This window comes from Osmia lignaria, chromosome 1, assembly GCF_051020975.1.
Source record: "Osmia lignaria lignaria isolate PbOS001 chromosome 1, iyOsmLign1, whole genome shotgun sequence".
Taxonomy (NCBI): Eukaryota; Metazoa; Arthropoda; class Insecta; order Hymenoptera; family Megachilidae; genus Osmia; species Osmia lignaria.
The window spans coordinates 10,882,916-10,905,562 of record NC_135032.1 but is presented as its reverse complement, the minus strand read 5'-3'; the positions used below and the strand labels follow the sequence as shown (position 1 = coordinate 10,905,562).

Here is a 22,647-nt window from a genome sequence, read left to right as displayed (position 1 = left end):
CTATAAAAATTAATTCACTAAAATATGTATTTTCATCGTTTTAAAAAATTACAATTTGTTAAAATCGTGAAAACAAAATAGTGGATGGTAATTTTTTAAAATAGTAAATTAATTTTTATGGCTTCTCAAGAAACCTCAAGTTATTTAGTCCAATTTTAACCGAGGTATTTCTTTTTGAACAGTGTCTACTTACTTTTACCTTTCACTGTATATATAGAGAGAAAATATCGGTTCAATAATATCAATCAAAATCACACTCTACGATCAAGTCAAAGAGGTTGCAGAAAAGAGGGGATTCTCTCAATTAATTACGTTCTCCAATCAATTACGAAACACCACACTCGTATAGTAACAATAATATGTCTAGAGATGCCTACTCGTAACAGAGAAAGAAGAAAATCATCGTATTTATCAATAGAAGAGAAAATAAAATAGGAAAGGAAAGCGCACACCTACTGTCTTATCATTGTCATAAGTACAACTGAAGCTGGCACAATACAACCGAAGAGAACGGAAAACCAACAACGACAACAAGAGAAGAAGAAGAGGAGGAGGAAGAAAAGAAAATAAAAGAAAGAAAGGTGAAACAAAAGAGAGTAGACGAGAGAGAAAATAAAAGAGTCCGTTTAAGAGATCAACGCAAGCGGAAGTACATATTCTGTTGAAGAGAGCAGCTGATAATGTAAAATACTTTCTCGACGAGTGCTCGTATTCGGAGAGAAAAGTGGTTCGAGCTTATCAGAATGTTCATCTACTGCTTCTTTTTTTTTTTTTCTTTTCATGTTTCATATATGTTGACACAGTAAAACAAGGAGAGATTCATACCAGCGTTGCTAGAAGTCAAAAGTTGATCTATCCTTTGCCACAAGCAACGAACACAACGACGACGACGACGACGATGACGACGATGAAAGAGAGCAACGATTTTCTGCAAGATCGTCAACTAGCTTCAAGAAAAACATATGGTAAACGGACCATTCGTGTTAGCAACAAAATTCATTTCTTTTTTCTTTCTCTTTCCGTATTGCCGAACGGAAATGATGCTGTATTTACGTAATTTCTCTTTGTTATTGAACCGGTGACGTTCGTGTCGATTGATCGATCGGTCACGTAACTGGACGCGTGCCGTATTTTGTTGCTAATGTTCCCCGTTTACTCGTGCCGCACGGGTTAAAAACAAACAGCGCAACAGAGAGACACGTGAGAATGTAAGATTATGATCGCTAGTTACGGTGACGTAAGACGTGGCAAAAGGTATAATGTAATGTAAGAGGACAGAGAAAACAGTTGTGTAAAAAAAAAAAAAATAAATAAATAAATAAAAAAATAAATAAACATGCACAGAGAATCCCGCGATAATGATTATAATATATTTACACACATACACACGTACATATACATCTCCTCTATATGTATATATACATACATGTGTATATATACAGGAATGTTGTATTATAAATAAATTGTAAAACTATATGTAACACACGTATATACATGTACTCAGCTCATTCGCACGCGTACACCCTCAAATTGAATTCCATTAATTTACCACCCACACAAAGGCTCGTATGTACACCTGTGGTGCTCTCAATGTGTGTCGTGTGTATATGTGCGTGTGTAAGATAGAAAAAAAAAAAAAAAAAAAAACACATACGGGACCACGTACGCAATCGGGCACACACCGTCTCGAAAATTCAGACAGACAAAAAGTACGGTCCATTTGCTGATACCAACAGAAGAAATGTCCACTTTGTTCGTATACCACTTCCCAAGACCAACACAACACGTGTTTTGTTAGAGATACTTCCTGAGATTGCATTAAAACACACTTACGGATATTTGGTTGTACTTTCATTTTTTAACTACCACAATAGTGACATAGCAAATGCACGATACCATCACCACAACACCAAGGATATTGTGTCGTTATGTTAAGGATGTATACTCCCATATATACATAAGATACATATTATATACACGCACACACGTCGGTCCATGTATGCATATGTATATATACAGGATACACATTCAGCAACAAAAAAAAAAAAAAAAAAAAAAAGAAAAAGAAAGTTTGTTTATTGTGTTTTCTAAAAAGAAGGTTACCACTCACTACGCTTGCCAGACTTGGAAATAGAGGGATGCTCGCTTCGTACGCCTATGTACGACTCGACGCGCAAAAATTCTTGCAAACGTGCATGCACATCTCCCTCGATTTCTTAGATATCCTGTATTTCCGGTGCTCGTCCCGTCGTTAACGATCGCGTAACTATCGAATTATTGATACGAGAGTTTTATGCACTTATAACGGGGATGATTCTCCCGGGTGCATACGGTTTAAGAGGGCATCGAACGAGCAACGAGGAAATACGTGAAATCTAAATGTAATTTTGATTGTAAATGATATGATGCTTGTAATGTCTTACCGTCGAGTCCGTCGAGCATTTCTGGGGGATTATGGTGTTCAGACGATTCGATTCCTGGGACACCATCGCTTAGCGTGCCTGTTGTAGCCCCTCCTTCTTCTCCTAGCAGTCCAACCGGATGACCCTGCACACAAAATCATCAGAATTATTAATAAAAATAAGGAAAAAGAATTGCAATAATTGTATCAACCTACTGAGCAAAGCATGAGCCTATTGCGATATTAAAAATGAACTAATAATAATAGAAGTAATTTTTAAAAAATCATTGGAACAAGAGGCTTAGGAAATAGCAATCTATGTAAATTTATAATTAAGTTTAATATATAAAATAATGAATTAAAATTTATAACTGTCGTTCTTTATTTACTATTTACATCGTAAAAAGTAATTATAACAAAGAGAATGAACTCGTCGATTTGACGAAAGACAAGTTACAATGCGGATATCAAATTCGCATCAAAATTTGTTACAGAATAGAATCAGTATTATGAAATACATTCAGTTTTTATTCTACACAAGAATTCATCACAGAAACGCATCATTTCCAAAATGCACGTGCTTTGGTAATTCTTATTCCATCGATCGTTTACAACAACCTTGCAACTGTTCGAGAAAATCTAGACTTAGAAAGATACACGTATTTCTGTACATTAAAAGCTATTAAATATAGATTAATATTTCTGTAACAACTTTGTTAATTAAATAACTTTCGCGCTTTAAACATCTTTCTAACGCAATAACATTCACTAAAATATTTTAATATATATCCATTGAAGATTTTACTTTCAACTGAATAATTTTCTTCACTGCAATTGGAAAAGTTAACAGAGCTAATTGCACGAGATTTTCACGAAGGTATCGAAAAGTTTGTTAAAAAATATATTGATCCACTAATTCTATTTGTAACGATGGCAGCTTTTAAAATATGGCTAGTAGAAGGCACGTTTTTTAATATACCCCAAATTGGATACAACCTTTATGCATCTCTAACATATACCATAAGGAAGAAAGAACATCAAAAGGCTTTTAAAGTATCGTGACACGAACATGCTTTCAACAAAATAGAAATAATAAACATTCATTTTTAATGGGAATATATGACTGATAAATAATTATAAACATGCATCTAGACACGGTTCTATAATAACTGAAAATAAAAAATGTATATGGACTTTTAAATATATGAACTTAATCACAAATTAACTAAGACTACAAAGATGCAACTGTGATATAAAATCAACAGGTTTCCATGATATAAGTGTAACTTTCTCTAGTTGCACTCTCTTTAGCAACACACAAATTATGAGCTTTACATTTATCATGATGATTTACAATTTCAAGTCTAAAATTTCCGTTTCCAGCTGCAAATGAGGTGCGAATTTCGGGAATCGAATCGCTCCATTTCCTACAGTACTTGCAATACATAAGATTCGATCTTTCATCGTACCGAAGCCAAGAATACATATCTAACCACCCAACTTTGAATCTACCAGTCTTTCTACCCTGAGGATTTGTACGTTGTGAAATGTTACAAAGAGATGATTGAATCATTGACATGCCTTGCTGTTGATTTACTATTATTGGTCTATTGATACTCTTATTATTATACGATTTTTTAACATTTACATTGTTTTCCAGCAACAAATTACACAATGAACTTGATTCAGTACTGTTGCTACTATGTGAATTGAATTTCTGAGGCACAGGGTGTTTTTGCAAAAATCTGTAAGAGTTCTTATAACAATCAGACGTGGTTTCTGACATAGTGATAGACAGGGAACCTCCAGCCATGATAGTACTTTCACAAGATACTTGTATCACAGCGGGATCTGGTTGATTTTGGGTCATGTTCTGTACATCCATAGTTTCGTCACTCTTCCCATCTCTTTGAACCTCCCACTCCACACTAGTCTGTCAACAGAGAAGGAAAGGATATGTGTTTAATCAACACATCTTTGATTTTGTCTTTTAGCATATAAGAAGCCAATTTTTTATCTCTATTTAAACATCCCTTCCTTCCCATGTTTCTTTGGATTGAATAATTGTAGAGGATAACAGTGGGATATCATTAATTATGGGAAGAGTAACGAAACTTTGTATCTTGAACATGTTATATTTGATGAAATATGTAATTTCATGAATAGCTTAGAAGCTATGCATGAGGAAATAGTTATTTTGGTGGACAGATTACAAAGTATAGTAGCAAGAGAATATGTATAAAATGACATGCTGAAATAGAAACAGTACACAGCACAGAGAACTAAATAAAAAAATAATATTAAAAATTTTACACCAACTCAGAACTACTTTGAAATGAATACTATCTATATGTACCAAATGCTAAAAAAAATTCTTAAATAATACCTGATCTATCAGACACTTAAATAAAAAAAAATTTGTAAAATTATAAATATTGCATTGAAAAAACCTTTAATTTATTTCCTTTAATAATTTATTGAACATAAATCATTTCTTTTTAAAATCAAAAATGTATAGTGCATAGATTTAATACTGAACAAGCATATTCATGATACAAGTAAACCTAGGAATTACTACAAATTGACTACATGCTACAAGCTACATTTTCAACATGCACACTATAATATTACTTCCATTACAAATATTGAAGAGAGAGTTACTTACTGGGAGGGAAATGTTGTCATGGAAGTCTGGTAAGTGATGATCTAATTCTTGCTTGATAGAAGGTTGCGGCTGTGATGCAGGAGACATAGGTCGACCACCATCTTCCATCTCACCTCCCATGGCATTATTTAACTTTGGAATCACGGGAGGGCTTGATTTGTAACTACATTGTGAGGATGCCTGAAAACAATAAAATGAAATGGTTATAAATTTTAAAAGTGCTAAAACTGTATGTTTAAATATATCTGTTAGAATATCTGTTATCAAAACAGATATCAAAAATATATTTCTGATTATCTAAAAATAAATTATCTGCATGATATTTATAAAAATTTTTATGAAATCCTAATATGAATAGATAAGAATTGGTTAGAATGTAATTATATTTTAAGGATCAGTATATGACAGAAGTGATATTGAAAGATTATTTGCGTTTTACTTCAAGGTTACAAATACAGATATTTGAAAAGCTGTGCAATCAGCTACACATATAGTTTAATGATAATAAAATTCGATCATTATCTTTGAATTTTAAGCGCTACCTACATAAAAAGTTTTGCACGTATCCATGTGACTACGTACGTGTACCTACGACGCACGCATGCACGAACGCACGCGCGCAAGCACGCGGGAGCATATGTTTTGAAAATAATTTTCGAGAACTGATAAACTAGTTTTCACTTGATATTATAACGTAATTATACATGCAATAGCGGAGACCTTAACTTACACAACTAATTAATACCAATAAACTCAATAAATGATAACTGATTTATTTTTTGCTTTATAATGGAAAATATAAAAAGCATTTCATAACTTCTGCATGTATTGTAAGGAATGGTAAGGTTTTTTCATCACTTTAATCATGAATTACTCTACTAATATTACACATGTATACAATGTAATGAACATGATAAAATGGAGCAATTACTGTTTACAAATATTAATACATGGAAATCATAAACAGATTAGAAACAGATTTCAAATTAAAAAAAATATCATATATGTTACATGAATCCAACTGTTTTGCAGAAACCTTTCTATGCTCTCTTTATTACTCATAAATATTTAGGTAATAAGAAATTAAAATGAAGCAAAGATACATAGAAAAATTAAATTATTCAGCAACAAAAATATATACATACATAAATATTTACATGCACAAAATAAGAATATTAATATGTAATATTCAAAATGACATACCTGAGAATCTGACATGAACCGTTCACTGGGAGGACCACTAAGAGAAACATCATAGCTGCCAGAAGCCTTCCGTTTCCTCTTTTCAGGAAGAGGTTGAAGGCTAGGCGATTCGGTATGCCTAATGCCAGTTTGTGTTTCTGGTTCTGGCGATGGACTTTTCTCTTCTGCCTTGTTATTTACAGTGCTATTATCAGTGAGGCCTCTAATCTGTAATGCCTCAGCTGTTTTAAGGAACATCGGTAGTAGATGCTGACTAACGTTAACTTCTCCCTTATACATAAAGTGCAGCAATGCCTTCATTTCCGTGTCATTGACATCCTTCAGGAATATAATTGGATGGGGATGGGTATTCTGGAGGAAAATGCTCTCAAAATATGGACTGCATGCAGAGAGTATCGTCTGGTGTGCCTTGAATGTCTCTCCAACACACGCCAGGGTTACGTCGCAGAGTGCCTCTCTGGCAAGTAAGGAGCTGAGAACGTCTGTGAGGTTGGCTGGATGATTGTTCCACCGTAGGCAATACTGTTGGTCCATCTTGTCTATCTCCAATCCCGACCCTACAACCAAACTAGCTGCCCTGAACTGTCCACACTAAAGACTTTGATCACCCTGAGTACAGAATGACTCCCTAACCCTTAAAACGTTAACTCACACGCCTTCTGCACGCACACTCTCCTATATCGGCTTAACGATATCTTCTCGGAGATTATATCGCAACTCTAGACCCACACAACTTCCTCCGTGCTTCTGCAAATGTGCCACATTGCAGTATAACTGTAAAACCCTTCAGGGTTCACGCGTCGCTACTATACGTGCCGAAAACATTTTTTCGCATAACCTAAGCAAACCAACAAACTACTTCGATCGCGATTTCACTTGGACAAATGTAACGCAAATGAAAAAAAGGTTAGAATATTAATTGCGACGCAGTATGTCTCACCCACGGATATGATAATATCCAATATTCGAAGATAATGTTTTCGGCAATGTCAATATTCGCGAGGCTTGGGCGCCATTGTCGGCCGTACTCGTCTAGCCACGAGCATTCTCGCGAAAACTAGATTTGTTGATGCTCGATTTCTAACCATTCAAACACGCTTCACACGCGGCTTTATTTACCTAAACTCAGCGCCAGTTAACTAACGCACCGTATACACTACCAACCCGACTTTGTTTATCGTCCCGATGATTACTCACCTTTCGCAAACTTTTTGCCATTACAACGCCACCCGACCCTTAACGTCCACTACCATACCAATCTGCCAATGCCTACGGCCTTATTTTTAAAATACTTTTGACCTTCGTGCATCTGCCGGGGGGAATGGCGCGAAGGGCGCTCGAATTCAAACGTTACTAGTCACGCAATAGAACTTCATGCAACAGTTTTGATTGAACTAAATCATTTTCCCTTTATTAAATTCATCTTTTCTTATCAATGTGTTTATTAATATGTTTATTATAATGAAATGCAACGATGAACCGAAAAAACTTTCGTTATATCTGTAATCGATGTTTACGCGTTTCTTCGAAATATAAAAAGAGCATTACTTACACCGAATAATTATCAGTTTTTATTTGTCTGAAAATTTTAGGTATATTAACAATTGAATTGTTCAATAATACGAAGGAATCATTTGACTACAAAATATAATAATAGAGACCACGTGACACATAACCTATCGAGACTATCCGTTTAGAACGTAGAAATGATTAGATCACGCAAATGACGAACGTTAAAATAAATAAATAAATATTCGATTCAATTACCTTTTGTACTAACGACAAGATAAACGCGTTTATCTTATTGACCGTCCGAGGCACGATAATTTAACAGAAATTATATTCTGTCGAACGAATGCGAGTACTTTTCTCTCACCGACAGCATTCCTACTGTATATTATCGGAAGTATAAATAATTAAAGCGGTTGCATTTAGCGCTAAAGTTCAATCGACGAGTTATAATATTTTCTCGCGACTATCGTAATAAACAAAACGATTTTCTCGCGTACAGATAATGGCGTGTTTAATTAATCAAAAAAAAAAAACCGAGCAAGAAGCGTCTTATATCATAAAGCATTTCACGGAACGCATATGAAAGTGTTATAAACGTATAAAGGTATTACGCAAAAGTTCAACTTCTTATAAACTTATCGCAACGCGTGCAATGCATATGAGATTCATAGATCTTTAAAGAAGACGTTGCAAAAGGAACTTTCAGAACCTGTTTCTTCCTTAGACATCCCAAAAGAACGAAATAAAAAAAAAAAAATGAAAGAAAGGAAAAAAAGAACACATAAAGCTGTTTAACCGAAGGATACTTTTATCTCAGCAGCTTAAGCAATTCACGAGGTTCTCCCTGCCTTGTTTCTCTCTCTCTCTTCTTTTTTCTTTCGTTTCTTTCCAGAAACGTGAGTTTGCGCCGCGTTTACATGAGAGGGAATTACATTTCGCGGAAAATCATGCGGTGCAAAGGGGTTGTTCGGCTTCATTTGACTTCAATAAACGGTAATTCACGCAAATCGCGAGCTTTCTGATATTAATTTCGCCGATATACGGGCCGGACGATAATCGTGTTAACCGTACGAAATCAATAGGTAGCGGGAAAATCTCCTTAATCGGTTTTCGAGTGCGGATTTACAAGCATTGCCCGACCATTAACAGATTTAATCCGTGCTTTGATTGGCACCGTGCGAAATTACTATTCGCCTGCTTGTCCACGACCAAGATACGTCCTGCTAAATAGGAATTCCGTGTATTAAACGGATAACGCAATGAGTATAATTGAATTTATCCGGAACGCGTCTCTAAAGGATTGAAAAAGTTAACCGATCCGGGAATAAGGTTAGGGCGTCCTGCAATATTTTCAATTCCAAATCAGTTGGTAACAGAATGACAACTTCGTTAAGAGATACTTTGTTCCGCTACTTAACCGGCTGTCTCGTAAATCATATCTGATATTTATCCCTGACGAAAACGTCTCACTTAACAAAGACGCGATTTACGCGAATCGAGAATTCATGCGAGGAATTACAAGGAGGTCTCACAAATCTCCGCGCGAGTGAAATTTAAATGATCCGCTCGGTATTCGCTCGCTAGCTACGTGTAACTCTATTTCCAGAAAATTTCTCGCGGTATTTTCTTTTTTTTTTATTCTTCATTTTCTAGCCGGACGTCCGCGGCAGAATTAGCGAGCCACGCGTACGAGAGCGTCGGAGAGAGATAGGAATAAAACGGAAGAGAGAACGAGTAATCGTATCTGCTGGTATCAGGTCGGATTTACTCGTTTCGCCGAGGAATAATTACTGAAAGCGTACGGTAGTTAGCTCCCGGCACGTTTACGCGAGTCCTTTTAATCGTGGCTGGCCCGATTTTATTGCCTCCCTAGATAAACTTCATCGTTCAAAATATCATTTCCAGACGTATCGGTACCATCATCCTGGACCAAATGAGCGGTTACGCAATCAATTGCGCGAACCGGTTCCACGAACGACTTGCCTGTACTATTCGAAAAAACGAAATTTCTCGAATAGCAGAAGTGTTACCTAACACGATCGTCCGTCTATCGAATGGGGGACGAAAGTCAAAAAAACGTACGGTCCAGCGGAAGACCAAAGATCGATGTAAATGACAGACACACAGAGAAAGAAGTAAAAGATAAATGTTAGCCAAAGGAACGGACCTGTAGATCCTCCATGCAGGTGGGATACCGGCGAGCATCACCGTTATCTGCATAATTATCTCGCGGTGGCCTTGACTGTTCCACGAGGAAAACAAGTCGGAACAGGCGTCGTCGTTGCGACGTATCGTGGCTCGATACGTCGCCGCATCTCGCCCTAGCGCGAACGTAAGTCGCGCGACGAGAGCTGATTGACGTAGAGCTAAGAAATATCGTTTCTCTGTCTTCCGTGCGGTTGGCAGATCTTCAGGGACGATCTTCGCGCGTTGCACGCCGGAAGTGCAGCGGACGTGTCTACGATTCGCGCGGACCGACTGAGTGCGCATGCGCGCACGCTGCTGCGCGCGCATCGATGCGAAGCGCCACGAACGATTCAATCTTTCCGAGCAAAGTAACCTCGCTTTTTTAAATACGAAAAATGTACTCATTCGCGTTGTACGAAATTGATATCGATATATTTGTGATTTTAGCATATTCTTCTTGGACTTAAGCTCGTATGAAAAAACCAAGGTATATATAATTCACGCTCGAAGCTAAAGCAACAGATTCGACGCGCAATCGCGTAAAGTTTCCTGTTAAAGATAAGAGATACCGCGTAATGTATACTATCTCTGTAAAAGGGTAGGATGCGACGCTCGACTATTTTCTTGGCTACAACCGGCCTTGGAAAGAGAAGGAACATGTTTTGAACGTTTGATCTACGAATGGAAAGTTTCTCAAAGAAACGGACTTTTCCGTTGGAAGTAAAGAAAACCGCGATCACTGAATTGCAAAGAATTTTCCTCCCCCTCTGGTTGTTTCTTTTGATCGACGCGTCATCTCGACGAATAGGGGAAAATGCAGCGACAGGATTCCCTCTCTGTTCCCTCTTGTCTTCTTTTTCGGAAACGATCGAGCGTAAACACGTTGTTTGCGTCGATTTATGTTGGAAACCTTCGGCCAACTCGTTACACAGAGCAAGCGACCGTCTGGCGTTCAAAAGCGACGGAAAATAAACGATAATAGTTCAACCGGCGTGTAAATTCCGAAATTTTTGTTCGTTGTTGCATCATCTTTTTAGCTTAATCCGGTGCGGCCGAATGGCTCCGGTGTAGGGTATAAATTATGGATCGTTTCCGTGCGACCATCGCACGGCAGATTACAAATTAATCTTGATATACCGTTATTGCAATATTTGTCCACCGCGGATGCAACGTCTAAGGTGCTACGTACGTTTCGCGTTATTTGCATAAGGGAAGAAACGTTGCCGGTAAAGTATCGCGCAAATAATTCCCGTGAAAATTCTAATAAAGCTAACACTTCCACCGTCAGCGAACTTTTGTCTCCGAAATTCTCGCCTAGCTTTATTACCACGAATTTCATTTTTCCCGTCTATTTGCATTGTAAAGCTCCCACGAACTCATTTTACCTGCGACCCGTTACTTTACCATTTTTATCCCCCAAAGTGTATTTCATTTCCAAAACAATACCCTTTCGATTTTTGTAACCACGTTCGGTGCAAACAAACTTTTTCTAGCAAATGACAGCTTTAGCACGCGTTACGCGCGTTAAATTGCATTTTTACATAGAAAGTATGTATAATGAATTGCACTCGGCTGCGCACTCGTTCACGATGCGTTTGGTATAATTACGTTTCGACCGAACTCGTCGCGAACGATGTTTCCCTAGTTTTATCCGTAATGCATTACTATACGATATGAAATATAATTTCACTTTGAACGTATTATCGAAAATCCGTTTATAGTCGCGAAACTTGCTTACACGTTTAATTGAGCAAAAGTCAGTCCCTACATTTTTCGATCCACAAATAACTCGTTACCGAACCTTTCGCGTTTTTCGATCATTTTTATCGATAATTGCGAAACATACCGTAGGTCGTAGAAAAATATATATACTCCGCATAAATACGATCAACTGCACAACGTTCTCGAAAATTGACAATCACGTTAGCGCGTGTTTTTACCCCCCACCGGGCCAGTTTATATTTCAATTGAACGCCGAACCAATAAGCGCAGTCTAGTTTGCCGAGCACATTATTGAAATCCGTTAAACTATCCAGCCCGGTGATCAGTTACGGAATTTAACAGTGAAATTCTGATCGTAGCAACGTTTCCCCTTATTTCCTCGGTCCAACGTTTTTCCCCTTGATTTTTCTATTCAATTATCGGTTTACGTGAAAGAGTAGAAAGAAAAGGAGTGCAATCAAGCGCAGGTTCGCGTCGATAAGGTTTCCAACTAATATAAAACGGTCGTCGGTGGTAACGGAAGAAGATCCGCGTGCGAATTGAACTCTGATTAAACGTATATCCGTCATCGACGCGTGTCTTGTTCTTTCTAAGCGGAATCGTCCGAGCGAGAGGGAGGAACACGCGACGCATGCCTCTAGATCTCGCGATCGATGAGCCCCGGTTCTGGAGTAGGCTGTTTGTGGGACACAGAATAGGCGCGTATCCGCTCTCCCCTCTCGGGGAGACGCCGCGTGTAACCAGGAAGGTCGAGCGCGCAAATCGAATGATAGCCTGTCCGAAGCGGAAACGCGAAGCACGTCGCGTCGGTCGTTAGGAAAATCTGAAAATCGACGCGCCGATTCCGTGCTGGCGGCTTTGGCGCATCGTTACCTGGTTTACTGAAATTCGTGAACATGAAATCCTGTCGGCCTGCCGTAGCCGCTCGACGCCGATCAAACAAGGAGCCTCCCGTTGATCCTCCCACGGAGTGATCTTCCAGCGACGGTCTTCCGGCGACGGTTCAACCCGGACGAGCTGCTGCTGCACCTCTTCGAACGCTCGTTCCTCTTCCGTTCACGCAGTAAATGCGATCTCTGTCTTCTTCATGGACAGTACATTCGCGCACACGATGGTAAAACGGTAACGCACTCGCAAATGTTCCACCGAGAGTATCTTCAACTGGTCTCGGTCATGATCGAACGCGACGAGCCTCGAGATAATTAGGAGAGCACAGAATAGAACAGTGTTCTTTTTTTTTTTTTTTGTTATTTCGTTAGTTCACGTGCAATCGACGGATCAATGACGGATCGAATGGAAATATCGCGGCATGATTATCTCGCGACGCGACGTCGATGGCGTTGAAACGCGGACGAAACTCCGAGAGGGAGAGACAACAAAGTGGCGTGTGTACCAAGTTGGCCGCGGAGCGCGACTGAGGCCAGGGGTGGCGCCGAGAGAGAGAGAGGGTGGCGTGGATGCAGGTCGACGTGTACGCTGCACGGGCACATCCCCCCTAATGAATGCACCAGGCATGTGCGAGGGATTTTATGTTCGCCGCCGCCGCCGCCACCACCTCCGCCGCCTCTCGCTCACCTTCAGCCTTTGCCACCACTACCACCAACCGAGAATCGGCCGCCACCCCCGTCGCCCAACCTCCGCCACCCTCCACCCCTCCAACCTCGAATCGCCACCCTTCTTCCTTCTCCTCTATCCTCCTCTCTTCCTTTTCCATTTTCACCCTTCCTACTTCACGCATCCCTCTTCCGCCCTCTCCATCTCTTTTCCACCTAAACCATCCTCTGCTTCTCCACGCTACTTCTATCCAACCTTTTCCCTCCAACTAGACGAACGGCGGGCCACCACCCAACCGAGTCGCGTTCAAGCCCGTTTTCGCGCGCGGTACTCGGTGTGTTGCACTCGCCGCAACGCGAGCAGACGCGCGCCGCTCTCGGCAAGCAGCGTGGGCGGTTTTGTCCCGTTTGCCGGAACCCACGGTTCCTGGGGCTGTACCCGGTTTTCGCCTCCTCCTGCGTGCCTGCGGACGTACCCTGCACCCGCGATTGGTACGCACAACTCACCCGCCCGTACGCGAATCCTCTCCTGCACCTGCCACCTTTCTCCCTCTCTATCGTTATCTCTCTCTCTCTGTATCTCCTGCCTCTCCTCTCGCCCTCTGCTACTCTATTTACCCCCATTCCGGCTGCGCGTATTCCGTTCATCTTCGTCCGCAGGTTCCCGCTCGCACTCTCTGCACCACTGCCCTATCTCTATTCCAAGTTGACCACTGAGAACGTCGCCGAGCTTCGGCTGCGGTTTTCCACCTCGAGTTCCTGGCACGCTCGTGGCCAGCAACGAAGCGCCAGCCGACGCGACATCGTCGCCCGTTCTTCCGACCGCCCCTTCCTTAGATGTTACAACCAACGATCCATGTATTTCTAGATGAACTTTCCTTCGTCTTCGACGTATCTTACACCTGGAAAAGAACGCGATCCAGTCTGGCAGTTTGACGACGGTGGTTGAACGGTGCTGCTCGGTGCGAGTGTGGGTGTACCGGAGGTCTTCGAAGGCAACTGGCGAAGGGTAAACTTCCTCTGGTAGTTATTTCTAATATCAACGAAGGGCGATCGAGGGTGCCGATGCCTCGTTAGCCTTCGTGGTATCTCTATTGTAAACCGATCAAGTCCACTATGGGATATCGATTTCTAATCTATCCACGACTTGGAGCACACCATGGATGATCTTCTCTGCAAATTTGGATAAGAACTTAACCCCGCGGGGACATTAGAAGTAACACCGTGTCACGAGTTCCGGATCGGACGTCACGGGAATATAATCCGTGTCCAGGGGAATGTGTAACAAAGACGAGGAGATTTAACAGGGGATGTTAGCCGGTCGAGGTCTGCGTGAGCGGAAAAATGAATTTTCGTATTATCCCCGTTCATTTTGGAGAACCTTCCCGTTTCAATTTGTATTCAAGACCGCTCGGCCGTATCTTGAATTCCGTCCCGTTTGTATACGGTTCGTTATAATAACGCGTATTAATTTCAGAATTACATCAGCTTCTTTGTCAAGCTCGATTACAAGCACACACGGAACGGATGAAACAAAGATCGGGCATTCAGGTCGAGATATTCGCGTATATTTCGAAGGGAACTGTGCTTCGTCCGATTGAATGACTCGCATTGTGGAGCACCTTTTCGAAACTCGCGACACAGCCGGTCTAAAGATTGAAATAAACTGTATACACCGTCTTGGATGAGGAGATTGTGCCTCTCCTAAATCCTTCAATAAAACCACAGCGACGTTGGACGTCTTATTCAAAGTACCTTCGACGGGGACTCGTTAACTGGTTGTATTACAACGTTTCCAGCGGCTCGGAGGAAATAAAAAAGCGCAGACAAAAGCGACCGCGGGCCGAGAATAAACAGGGTGAAAGAAGCGTCTTAGGCGGCAAGAGGGGTGTTCGAATGAAATTTTTCGTTTCGTACCAACGGAAGTCGGACTTTAATAAACTCACCCGCTATTTCCGCGTCGCGCGCGAATCACCGTTGCCTATTAGCTGTCAGGTGCACGCTTAGCAGTTTAGCGAGGGGAGTGAACACGTGTAACGCTATGTTGCTTCCCGTGACAAAGGGCGAAGAAACAACGGAAGATTATCGAAGGAGGAGTACGAGAGAGGCGAAAGGAGACGTTCGTCTCCCTCTGATGTGTCCCTTCCGTCCTGCGAGTCTGGGACCACTGTTCGCCGACGTTCAAACGGTGTTGCAAAGTTCCACTTTCGACCAGGAAACTTCGTCCACGCCGATGTGTCTGATGAAAAAAGAAAAAAAAAGAGAAAATCGAGACGCAGACGTGTGTCAGTCTCTCCGGACGTCGCGGTGCACCGGTGCTTGTCGGTGTCATTAACGATGCGTCCTACAGTGTACCATCGACGTCGATGAACAATGGAGCAGCACGGGCAGCGACGCCGTGTTATTCGAACATCTAGTTATACACGGTTATTCAGAAAATTGTGCTTGAATGAAGTATGCATCGCTGATTAAATAATACCAGCCTGTGCAATAACGATTTCATCAGTTTATTGCGTATCATCGATTGAACCTAACGCTGCCTCTATTAATTTACCGACACTGGGCCCAGAGGGCATCAATATGTAGCCGTCGGTTTGCTAACAGCACGTACAACACCAAATTGCGGCAGCCACGATGAATCGACGCGGTTCTGATACACGGCCATCGCAATTTTCCATCTCGAAAATTATGAATTCATTGGGACACGCGGACGGAGATTGGAACGATGCTTTTTATTCTGTTAGGTTTACATTTGAATCAGGATGGTACATTAAAGAGTATCATGGTCCAGGTGCTTGGAATTTACTCTTGCCTTCTTTGAGCCTTTGGAAGATTCTCAGTTGAAGATGAGGAGGATAGTTCTTCAGGGTTTTACTCGACTTCTTGACTGAACTGACAATATTTGAAACGTTTCATTTGGTAATTTGAGAAGAATTTAAAGATATTTGATGATTTCTTGACTGGTATCTTCATAGGCAGAGATTGCTCTAATCTAACTTGATGATTTTCATTTTGCTTTTGAAATTCAGAGGACAAACAGTGAGCTACCCCTAAAACCATGAAGAATCAAAGTCTCAGAATTGAATACTACCATGTAACAATTAATGCTTTAAAACCTTGCAAGCCCTACATTCTCGTTTCTGTGCCACGTTAGCTGGTCGTTTATAAAGTAGAAAATTTTCCTGCCCAGCGCACCTTCCCTCGAAGGGTGAAACCTACATTTTCCCGGCGTCGGGAGCGAGCAGGAAGAAAGGCTGAAAGGGAGAAGGTAGACAGACGGAGAGGAAGAAAAACAAGTCGCCGTCATTGTTGTCGTCGACAATGTGGCTGGTACGGTTGCATGGGAGAGCAGGTTTCGCTACGAACTCGTACGGATGCTGCGTTAAACTGTGAAGAAAGCGAAGCACGATCCGTCGTTCGCATGAAAACTGGGGTGAGTTCGCCGGAACGAGTGGAAAGGAGGACCAACCGAAAGGGGGATGAGAAGAGGAATAGTGGAAAGAGCGTGGTGGAACTCTATCGACCACTTGGCCCTCTTTCTCGGCGTGTGCAACCCTCGTATTTTGCTCTTTCGAACAGATTTCGTGCAATCAACGGGTCAACCTGAATCTTCAGGTGGCGAGAAATCGTGATGGAAAGTGAAGTTGTTCGTCTCCTCGTTCCTCTTCGATTTTTAATCTATGTATCCTAATCATTTTGAGGAAGAAGTACCACAATCAATCCTGAGTGGTCCTGAGACATTTCTTCATGAATACCCACTAATTTCAGCTTACAATCAGCCTGAATTCTTTTACAATAGTGGTGCAATGTTAACATTTGAAAAGTGATGAGGATGTGCCCTAAAAGTCAAGGAAGTTACCATAATTTTTATGCAAATGTCCAATTGATATTAATCAGCTCTTGTGATGACCACTTTTTCAGCAATATCTGATTAATCAAGATTCAACTAATCAAGATAAAAATAAATCTATAATATTTCATATGGCACCCAATTTGTAAGGAAACGTAGTCTAGCAGATAGCTGTCTCCACGTGTTAATAACACAGTAATCTACTAATTATTCTTTTAATAGACAGGTGGTATTTATTGTTAAATCTTCCATGCCACGTGCAGCCTGTCAACGACCACGTTCGTTCTCTGTTCCGATCAGAAGATTAATACTCAACCAGTTAATCAGTATGGCTACTGCCTCCATAAACGTCACTCTTATCGCCAAGTGTATCTCGCTGTGTCAAAGATCGATGGAAAGATTTTAGGTGAAAGTTACGTTTCGTGACGTTGACTTAATCTAATTTCATGATCGTTTAGAAACTGTTCGTTGAAACAACAGGATTAAAAAACAATTAGTATGTAAATTAATTAAACGTTTAGAGAAGAATACAGTTCTACGAGCACTGTTGTTCTACTTCTGCAGTTGTATGCTCGGTACCAATTATAACGCAGCTGTTAAAGAGACGTTAGTGGAACACTGTTGAAATTTCACTTTACATTGTGGAGATACCTACCTACTTTCTAGAAAGTCCTTGCCTAAGAATGCATTCGTATATACAGGATGGCTTAAAATGAATATAACAAATTTTTAGTTAGGTAGTTACAAAAGTTTTAAGATTTTCCTGCCATTTTACTTAGGAGTTTGCAGAAGGGTAACTACCCCCATATCTGAAGAAAACATTGCTGGGTATAACTTCAACACATTCATTGCTAAAAAATTGTAAATAACATTACTAATAAGAAACAATAAATTAAAAGCCTAAATTTGAAAATTCTATTGAAATTCTATTAGAAATTCAATATGTCCACTTTCACTTCAGCAATGAACTTGCTAAAACCTACCAAATCATATGAATATATGAAAAATTTAAACATTCCACAAATGTTAATGGATCTTCAAAAAATGGCACCTGGAATCGCATGCCAGACGACTATATTACTCAATGTTCTGAAAAACCTGAAGTAACACGTGGTTAGAGAGTAAGCTTTATTTGATGTGCTCACGTTTGTCAGTGTCTGAAGGTCTAGGCAGGGAGGACGGAAGGAACATGGTAAAAACGATAACAGCGAGAACGGTCTGCTAAATAAGGGGTTGTAAGAGGTCACGTGCGGAGTCGGAGGCCGGATAAAGCGGCTGAGTGGGAAATGAGACAGTCACCTTCTTCTTTCGTGCAGAAGAGCGAGAGGAAAAGATTCGGTTGGTCAGGACTACGATGGGGTAAAGCTACAAGTGGTGATAAACGAGGCCGAATCCTCGTTATTACCCGTTGGGGAAGGCACGGAAATTCCGGTGGAATTCAGCCAGCCGACTCAGCCAGAAGTTGCCCACCTGCTTTTATTGTCGCTCTTCGTCCTGTGAACGAGGAATTTACACGCTTGTACGTGCATCGCCGTTGACCCAAATAACAGAACTCCGTGCTAAGATATGAAGGTCATTACAGTCCTGGAGAAGGACGACGAACAAGAGGCAATTTAAAATTAAACGATCGTCGTCGATGATGGAATTCTTCCATTCAATACAACCGACGCTATGAATAATTGATTAATCGAGAAGAGGCGTGAAGGATTTAACAAAGATGTATCAGTGAATTTCAATGCGTTAAGGAAATTGAAGTTTTGGGATATAGAAAGTGTAAATACGGTTCGCGAAGGGTTGTTACCGTGAACTGGTTGGAAGAAATGGTAGTTTCGAAAACATGTTTGTACGATTGAGGTAGAGATCGTGATTCTGCAGAAAATATTGAAATAACGCGTGAGCAAAATAACGAGTGGAATATGATTCCGATGACAACATCTGTAACGACCATAGATCAATATTTCAAATCATTCTGTACCCAAAGTCCCTGTGCCTGAAATGTACAATTAGGTAGGAAATTTAGTAGAAGCAGCTCGTTAAGGTATTTTAATTTTTTTTTTAAATGATGTTCCATGCAGAAAAATTTTATATGAAATCTTTCATTCTTTTTACAAATCAAATCACCCCATTTTCAACTTTAGCATTTTAGATACTGGGAGAAATTTTTACTTATCTAAAACTTCATCAAGTGTACTTAATTTTTTCTAAAATGGAACCTCATATAAAAATATCTACTTTCTTGCATACAGAATCACCCTACTCAAGATAGTACCACTGCAAGTCACCCTCTACCTTGAAAAACCACCCCTCTTCTGTTTTATCGCGATAGATTGGTGGTTGAATTTCCAGTATACAGAAAGAAAGCATCCTGACATAATTCTTTCCTTCTTCCCAGCTGCAGGATAAACGTCGCGCAGCGGTTCCAAAGGAGGACAAGCGAAGCGGTGAACGCGCGAAACCGTTCGCCGTCCGACGAATTTCACTCGGAGCTCGTCTCTTTCTCCGTGAGATCTCGTCCTATGACGGAAAATGAAATCCGATATTGTAATTCCACGCGCTTGTGTAACGCGACCTGCCGTTGAAAATGTCGCCAACGATACGCCGCGTCGTCCTTTTTTCCCCTATTTTTATTTCCTTTTTTCGAACTCGACGCTGCGTTTCGTGAAATGAATTTCAAGCGTGCACACAGGTGGACGCGCGAACGCGAATGCCGCGATATTAAAACACAACCGGCTGAATGTCGGCTGAAATTCACTGGGAAACGTCACCACGGTTTATACAGACAGCTAATGGTAACGCAACGGGACGGGGAGCTCGTTTGAATTCGACCCGCGAAATGGCGATATGAAATTAGTTACACCCAGCCATGTGTCAGGCTTCAATCTTGGAAATTTTATTTCATATTTACAGTGATGATGGTAGAATAAATTAAAACGAAACCATCAGTTCCCTAAAGCATACTCCCTGTCCGCAGTGTCCACGATAAGCAGACTCGCTTCTGAACTCAATTCCATTGACCCAGATTAGATTCTACGCGATGGAGATTCACTGGCTGTTTCCCTGCTCGCCGTTATACTGAAAGAAACCCATACATAGACGCGTTTTACAGCCGCGAAACGAGTCCTGTAACACGGCGAGAGCAGGCTTCAGAGAGGCAAAAGGTGCGAGCTGAAACGAGGTTTCCGACCGGGCTAATATCGTAGCTGCGCGAGCACGGAATTCCTTGTCGCAGGACTCGTTGACGCTTCCCGACGACGAGGAGGTACCTGAGAACGACAGAGAGGAAAAGGAAAGAGCCGTGAACCAGCGGAATAGTCCAGGCGTCGAGAAAGAGATCGATGAATAATTTTGAAGCAGTGAACGGGCGAAAAGCCGTCGATTTGAAATTTTCATCGTGCTTTCGCACGCTCGCGCATGTTCGTTCAATTATTTATTCACGAAATAACGAACGGGACAAGCAGACGTCTGGCTGGCTCGCGAGCATACGAGCGGACGCCGAACGGTGCAGGAGAAAAAAGACGAGCAACGTCTGAAACGGTTTCGGATATTATGGAAAGTTACGTGATAAAATCCAAGATCACTCGAAAAAATCCGAAGTTTAACATTCTTTTGTTGAAAGAATTTCAGGGTTAGGGTCATTGGCCCTCTAGGAGTCAAAGAAATGATTATCGTGATGGCGAACATCAACAAAATGGCGCTTATATTTAATGGCGGCGCTGTTAACAGGAAGAATACAGCAGAAATAGCTGTATCTTCTACGGCACACTGTATTATGAATTATTAACACGTTGACTGGCACAGTGGAAACGACCAGTTGTGGCACAGAGCATTCTAATCGCTGTTATTCAGGATGCAATTGTATTCCACTGGCTACTTCGTGTAACTAGTATGATATTAAAATTAGAATTACCGACGTTTGATGTACGCTTGTTTTCCAGAAACCAGTTATTTTGACTGATTTAATAGTCCTAGTGTTAATTTCTTTAATTTCTTAATTATTTGACTAAATTAAGTTCATAGCTCCAGTCATGGATGACTATAATGGCGGCCATTACGTTAACCTCTTTAATCATTGATTAAAAATCCAATTTGTTTGATAATCAAAGGTTTATCGATTTCTCGAGCAATATGCAGCGTGAATTTTGATTTAACACAATTACCTGAAATTCTAGAAATCTAATCAGTTCGTCTCCGACTAGTTGCCTTGCATAGGAAATATAGTCCCCCAGTCAAAGCGTCGAGCATAAAGCAATTTGTACTGCGGGTCTTTGGCAATTTTTCAGATTTGTTATCTTCCGATGGAATCATGTTAGAAAAGTTGCACGATAATTGTCGAAGCAACTGTTCTTCGCTATCGCGTGAGCTGATTACCGCTTGCTTTGGGGGATTAGAAATCATCGGGCGCACGCGATAAGATTCGAATATTATTACTCCCAAAAGGCTCGATTAGCCGTATTTCTGAATTCTGTATCGATCAGTAAGTTCACGATATTAACAAGTGTTTCGCAAACACATAGACCGAGAACAGTGTTTATCTTTACGATTACTATTCGGCACCAGCTAGCTCGAGTATCGAATCGATTAACATTCATGAATTCCCATTGAACTTGATCTCCTCTCACTGGATACGGTGTTTGCATACGTACAGCTTGATAATTCACCTTAAACTAGCTCGAACTTCGCATAAATAAAACATATGTATACTCGTCACTATCTAGGAAAGTATTACTATCCTTTTTCCGCCACAAACATCCGCCTATTCTGTCTCTTGTAATTATCTCATCGGAGGATGCTCGAGCTGCAAGGTAGCTGGTGCACTCGAACAATTCGTTCCCGCGGAACAAGAAATTCCGTTTCTTGACTCCCCGTCTAACTACATACGTACGCGCATAACATCCTTCTTCCTCTTCGTCTAGCGCGCGCCACGGCAATAGTATACGTGGCCGTTGTACCTGGATGCACGAGGCATGTAAATAAGCGAGCGCAAGCAACGCCAACCGAGCCACGCTTACCGTTGAATTATTCCGCGGATCGATCATACTTTTGTTGCGTATTACACCGGCGAATTCGGTAGCGACAGCCACCGGAACACCAGTCAGGAAGTAATGGACGAGCGATAGAGTTGAGCTCGGGGAATTTTTATGGTAAATCGATGTTGCACGCGGAAAAGGACGAGATAGAAAGAGAAAGAGAGCCGTAAAAAGACGTAGCGTCGAGGAGGAAACGAGACGGGAGCTTGGGAGAGCTACGGGAAGTGAGCTCACCCAGGAAGAAGAGAGAAAAAGCTACGATTTCGCTGGGAAGAAGCGAGACGACGAGAGTATGAGAAAGAGAGAGGTGTCGGTGAAATGTGCACGGACGAAAGACAGAGCGACAGGAGGGAAAGAGGTAAAGGGCGCTAGAAATCTGGGGCGGGGATAGATCCGGGGGCTTTTGCGCTGTGCACGCGACCTTGAATACCAGCCAGCCTAGACCTTGCCACAGCTCTTTCGCTCAGCTTGCCTAGTCCAGAGACCGCACCGTTCTATGTTACTATACATACTGTTGTTTCGAGAGA

At 41.2% G+C, this 22,647-nt stretch overlaps 1 protein-coding gene across 11 annotated transcripts in view; it reads right to left on the bottom strand.

Annotated features, from left to right (window-relative positions):
- Nucleotides 1-12,850, bottom strand: part of LOC117606164 (zinc finger and BTB domain-containing protein 8A-like) — a 66,262-nt gene extending 53,412 nt beyond the window's left edge. For 3 of the 11 annotated variants that reach the window (XM_076693105.1, XM_076693097.1, XM_034328258.2), the window contains exons 1-4: nucleotides 12,564-12,603; nucleotides 6,270-6,826; nucleotides 5,067-5,246; nucleotides 2,424-2,547 (exon numbers count right to left, since the gene is read on the bottom strand). In XM_076693105.1, coding sequence (XP_076549220.1) covers nucleotides 2,424-2,547; nucleotides 5,067-5,246; nucleotides 6,270-6,826; nucleotides 12,564-12,588 — 886 coding nt within the window. In that variant the 5' untranslated portion in view covers nucleotides 12,589-12,603. Of the gene's footprint in view, nucleotides 1-2,423; nucleotides 2,548-2,799; nucleotides 4,335-5,066; nucleotides 5,247-6,269; nucleotides 6,827-6,921; nucleotides 7,383-7,466; nucleotides 7,685-8,036; nucleotides 8,267-12,563 lie in introns of those variants that run through there. The other 8 variants (XM_034328256.2, XM_034328257.2, XM_034328259.2 and 5 more) reach the window with 8 other exon arrangements.
- Nucleotides 12,851-22,647: the final 9,797 nt, after the last annotated feature.